At 40.7% G+C, this 5,736-nt stretch overlaps 1 protein-coding gene and 1 pseudogene across 4 annotated transcripts in view; one reads left to right on the top strand and one right to left on the bottom strand.

Annotated features, from left to right (window-relative positions):
• The window catches only part of EEF1AKMT1 (eukaryotic translation elongation factor 1 alpha lysine methyltransferase 1), a 40,436-nt gene that overhangs the window by 8,583 nt on the left and 26,117 nt on the right, over nucleotides 1-5,736 (top strand). For 3 of the 4 annotated variants that reach the window (XM_006771795.2, XM_006771796.2, XM_015569148.1), the window contains exon 2: nucleotides 804-966. In XM_006771795.2, coding sequence (XP_006771858.1) covers nucleotides 823-966 — 144 coding nt within the window. In that variant the 5' untranslated portion in view covers nucleotides 804-822. Of the gene's footprint in view, nucleotides 1-679; nucleotides 698-803; nucleotides 967-5,736 lie in introns of those variants that run through there. The other variant, XM_015569147.1, reaches the window with a different exon arrangement.
• Nucleotides 2,984-4,859, bottom strand: LOC102753617 (annotated as a pseudogene).

The following is a 5,736-nucleotide window of genomic DNA, read 5'->3' as shown; positions in this document are numbered from 1 at the left end:
AGTGACTTTGAGCATGTTTTCATATGTCTCTTGGCTTTCTGAATGTCCTCTTTTGAAAAGTGTCTATTTAGGTCCTTTGCCCATTTTTTGATTGGATTGTTTATTTTCCTTTTGTTAAGTTGTATGAGTTCCCTATAAATGTTGGAGATTAAACCCTTATCGGTGTCTTTTCTTTTTTTAAGATCAGTCCTATAACACCAAGGAGCCTTAAGTCACCTAAACAGTGATTTTCAAGTACAAAAACATCTCATACACAGATAATTGACTGTGAAATGTTTGCACATGGCCATTGGGGTACTAGAAGAAAGCAAAATGTCTTTAAATACGTAATGGTAAAATTTTCCTTCAGCAAGGAATTATGAATATCTCATTTGTAAAAACTGAATACCTTTAAAGGAACACTCTGCATTTGTTAAACTGTAGTTCAATGGACTACCTCTGTAGATGTTTGATCTCATTTAAATATGTTTTCCCTTTTTAAAAAGATCACTTTCAGTTTGGATCTTTGCTGTGAGATAAACATTTTTAAATTGTTATTTGATGGGAAGAAGCACTTTTACTTTTTTTTAAAATATATTTTATTGATTTTTTACAGAGAGGAAGGGAGAGGGATAGAGAGCCAGAAACATCGATGAGAGAGAAACATCGATCAGCTGCCTCCTGCACGCCCCCCACTGAGGATGTGCCCGCAACCAAGGTACATGCCCTTGACTGGAATCGAGCCCGGGACCCTTGAGTCCACAGGCCAACGCTCTATCCACTGAGCCAAACCAGTTCTGGCACTTTTACTTTTTTATCTGCAGGTTATAGATAGTTTGTGAGATGAGTGACTTGGAAGATGACGATGTCCCCCAGCTTTCTTCCCACGCCTTAGCAGCTCTCCAGGAATTCTATGCTGAGAAGAAGCAATGTGCCTACCCAGGTGGGGATGACAAATACAATGTTGGGAGAATAGAAGAGAATTGGGTGAGTAAATGCATCCCATATATATTCAGAAATATTGGTGTGGAACCTGTTCTGAACTTAGTTCAGGGTTTGTCTATATCCATCTGATACCCAAAGCTTTGTCACCTGTCATTCGGGAGCTGATAACCTATTTGGGGAACTAAGACAGAAAGCTGTCCAGGAATATTTTAAGATGGCAAATTTGCAGATTTTCCTGGTCATGAACTTTCAAGCTTGATGATCAGTCGATGGGACTTTTCAGACGGGAATAGCATGTCATGTCCCACACAAAGATGTGACTCTTTCCTGTACGCAGATGCATTCTATTTGTTTTTATAGATAGAGCTCAGCAATCCTGTAGAAAGGGAAGAAATATCATGATAGTAAATGGGGTAACTGAACTTAAACATGTAATGAAACATTAATGAAAAGGAGTTCAGATGATATTAATAGTTTCTGGTGTATAGTGTGCATTTTAGTTATATTTTATGGTCCAAATAAAAATAGGAAGTGAAAGAGAAAAAAGCTGAGTTGAGGGAAACTTCTAACATAAGCTCAGATGTAAAAAATTAAACTTTTTTGCAGGAGATAGTTGAGAATTAGATGAAGCTTGAATTTTCTGTGACTCCCATGGATAATAGATTTGTCTTCCTCCCTTTGCAACTAGAATGAAACTTTGTATGTTCGTGTGTTTTTTATAGTCTTTTACATTTTATGTCAAGTTTGGGTTTCTTATATAAAATTTTTCTATTTACCACCTGTTTGAAACTGATTGTGATAAAAATATTTCTTTCCATTCTTTGAATGTTCCATCTACGCAAAGCCTCTTTCCCACTGTTTGTTTCTTTGTGTTTGTCTTCTAGCTTAGTGCTTCTATAGATAGAAAGCATCAGACACCTGAAGAACTGCAATATTCTTGAGTCATCTTTCTCTTTTCCTTCTGCTTAATTTTTAAATAGTATGCAATCTGTTCTGATTCTAAAAGTAATCTATACAAAATATATGAACAAAAAAAAGTAAAAGTTAGTCCTACCTGGTTGTGTAGCTCAGTAGGTTAGACTGTTATCCTGTATACCTAAAGGTTGAGGGTTCAATTCCTGGTTAGGGCACATACCTGTGTTGCAGGTTCGATCCCTTGTTGGGGCATGTTCGGGAGTCAGTCAGTGTTTCTTTCTCACATAGATGTTTCTCTGTCCCCCTCTCTCTCCCTCTCTCTCTCAAATCAATAAACATATCCTCTGGTAAAGATTAAAAAGAAAAGTCCTAATTCCACTACCTATAATGAACAATTCTTATAATTTTGACACTTTTCAATTATTTCCAATTACAGTTGACATTCAGTATTTTATTAGTTTCAGGTATGCAAGCATAGTGGTTAGACATTTATGTAACTTATGAAGTGATCACCCCAATAAGTCTAGTACTGACCTGGCACCATACACAGTTATTACAATATTGTTGACTATCTTCCTTATGCTGTACTTTACATCCCCGTGACTATTTTTTAACTGCCAATTTGTGCTTCCTTTTTTCATTTGACAAATATTTAAATCATTTATTGCCGTTAAGTTACAGCGTTTCAGATACACACTGCATGGAAATGAATACTTTTCAGACCCTGGGTGTGAGATCTTAAGGATGTAGCCAGCTGTGGGTTGTCTCATGGTCATTACAGAACAAGTCAAGAGTTCTGAGCACTCAGGTCCTAAGAGTCACCGACTTTGTTCTCTTCCGTTGCTCGTTCAGTAAATTCTAACAGATAACAAACAGCTTCAGAGAAAGCATCGCTGGGAATCACGAAAATGACTTCCTGTGCGACTACTCCTTTTGGGGAGGAGGAGAGTAGTCAGTACTTGCGAGGCAGCTGCGGGTGGTTCAGGGCTCTGGACTCTCGCTGTCTTGCGGAAATGGTTGGGTTAGTAAAAACAGCAAAACAGTGCTCAGCCGGTCTTCCCCAGCAGGACTGTCCTGATGACGGAGCCAAGCCGGTGGCTCAGCCGCGGCAGTGCCACCCTGCCCCGTGCCAGCCCCTCCCTGCCCCGCGCCAGCCCCTCCCTGCCCGTGGTTACGCTGCTGCCTTCTTACTGCTCTTGTGTTTGATGAGCGCCCGCCCTGGGGGAGCTGGGCCACCTCGGCGAGGCACACGGGCAGGAGCCAGTTGTGAGGCTGCACCTTGTAGGCAAATCTCATGAACGTCAGAGAGTAACAGCAGAGGGGGAACGTCATCCACCCACTAATAATCTCCGGAGACTTTTTCATGTCATTGATGGCGGCAATGGGGAGACCCCAGTTGGCTACTGGGCCCCACAAGTGCATGCTCATGAGGTATTCCCGGAAATCCTTGCTGCGGACATAGTCTGCCGCCTTCCGAACGTGCCAGCCGCAGGCCGCCCTCCACCAAACCTCGGAGCCCTACAGCCCCGGCCCAGCAGACAGAAGGGACACCCAATTTGTGCTTTTTAATTCCCTCATATGTTTCACCCAGCCACCTGAACCCTCTCCCATCTGACAACCATGTGTTCTATCTCTGTGAGTCTATTTCTGTTTTGTTGTTTCATTTATTTTGTTCTTTAGATTCCACATGTAAGTGAAATCATATGGCATTTGTCTTTCTCTGACTTACCTCACTTAGCATAATACCCTCTAGGTCCATCCATATGATCACAGATGATAATGTTATCCGTGAAAGTGAGGTATCCCTTTCCCCACTGAGTGCTGTGGTTGGGTCCTTATGTTATCTTGAGAAAAAGAATTTTCTGAGGCTCGCATGGGAGGATGAGTGATTTTTATTTGTGTGGAATTATATCCCTGGGTTTGTAAAGTCCCATTTCCCTTAGTTCAGTCCTAGAAGGTGTACAACTGAGGATTCAATAAAGGTAGAAGCAAAACCAGTGTCCAAGTTTCTGTTCCATATTGTAGCTGGGTCCAGTTTAGCACTAAGGTAGTTGAAGTCCATTAGAGCAGGGTGAATGTAGAAGAGTGAGAGCCCTGCAAGCCAGAAGTCAAGTGCGAGCAAGCCAAGAGCAAGAGAGAGAGAGCTCCTCTGTTTAGGAGATTAAGTATCTCAAATCTTTCTGTGCTTGCAGTGGCCATGCCTACTGTGGCCAATGACCTGTTCCCAGGTGTGACTGACAGACAAGTACCTTCCCTATTTCACCCAGACTTTACTGGGATTGTGGCTGTTCTCCACCTGTGCCGTCCTTTCCCCCATTGATCTGCAGGGAATAGACCTGGATAATATTAAATTGCAACTTCCTGGCAAAAGTTGCACAAATGACATGCCCATATTATTTGGCCTTCCCTTTGTACCTTTACTTTGATTTATAACTGGATTAATTACAACAGTATCATTAAGATTTCATTGTTTAAAAAATATGTTTTTTATTGACTTAGCGAGAGGAAGGGAGAGGGAGAGAGGGATAGAAACATCAGTGATGAGAGAGAATCATTTATTGGCTGCCTCCTGCACATCCCGTACTGGGGATTGAGCCCACAACCCAGGCATGTGACTTAACCAGGATTCAAACCGTGACTCCTGGTTCATGGGTTGATGCTCAACTACTGAGCAATACTGGCTGGGCAAGATTTCATTCTTTTTTATGGCTGAGTATTATGCCATTGTATATAGGCATTTGTCTTCTTCATTGTCTATTGATGGGCACCTAGGTTGCTTCCATATTTTGGCTGTTGTAAATAATGATGCATTGAATATATAGATGCATATATCTTTCAAATTAGTGTAACACATTGATTAAGACTAAGATTTTTATTTTTTTAAATGATCCAAAGACAGCGAAAAGACATCACTGTGCTCTGACAAAAATGTGGGAGAAGGGCAGCTCAGTAGCCAACCATCAGAAAACTCTACTGCCTCCCAAATCAGGTGAAGCAGAAGCCCTACATACCACATCCATGTAGGATTTTCCTCCAGCTCTTCTATATGCAAAGAGGGAATCAGAGGTTGGAGTTTTTGCAGTAGCTAAGAATGGTTAGACATGGACATGTAGACATAAATGTACACAGACATGAGTTCATAGGTACAGATATCCAAATGAATATCTATATTTCATCTTTGGAAACATTTTTTTCTTGATATTTTCTAGGTAAACAATCATATAACATGCAAATATTAGCAGTTTTACTTCTTTATTCACTATTATTTTCTTGTGAATGCAAATATTGAGTAATATATGGAAAGCAGACATTCTTGCTTCCTTCTAATTATATGGGGAAAATGTTAGGTCTCTCACTCTCTGAGAATGATATTGGCTGTTGTTTTTTTTCTAGATGCCCTTGGTACTTTTGAAGGAGTTCCCAACTCCTGATTTGCTAAGAGTTTTGTTTTAAGCCCAAGTGCCCATCAGTAGATGAGTGGATAAAAAAGCTGTGGTACATTTATTCCATGGAATACTGTGCAGCAGTAGCAAAGGAGAAAATTTTACCCTTTATAACAGCATGGAGGGACCTGGAGAACATTATGCTAAGTGAAATAATCTAGTCAGAAAAAGACAAGTACTATATGATTTCATTCATATGTGGAATTTAATAAACAAAACTGAACTACCAAGCAAAATGGGGACAGATTCAAAGATAAGAGAGTAGGCAGAGAGCTCTGGTGTGTGTGTTTGGTGGTGGGGGTGGGTGATGAAGAGAACCCGTGGACATGGACAACAGTATGGTGATGGTGGGAGTGGTTAGGGGGTAAGTGGAGGAGGAAGCTGGAAAAGAGGGGCTAAATGGTGATGAAAAAATCCTATATAATAAAGAGGAAATATGCAAATTAAACCTAAC

This window comes from Myotis davidii, unplaced genomic scaffold (assembly GCF_000327345.1).
Source record: "Myotis davidii unplaced genomic scaffold, ASM32734v1 scaffold805, whole genome shotgun sequence".
NCBI lineage: Eukaryota > Metazoa > Chordata > Mammalia > Chiroptera > Vespertilionidae > Myotis > Myotis davidii.
The sequence above is the reverse complement of the archived record's forward strand: the minus strand, read 5'-3'. Positions and strand labels throughout refer to the sequence as shown.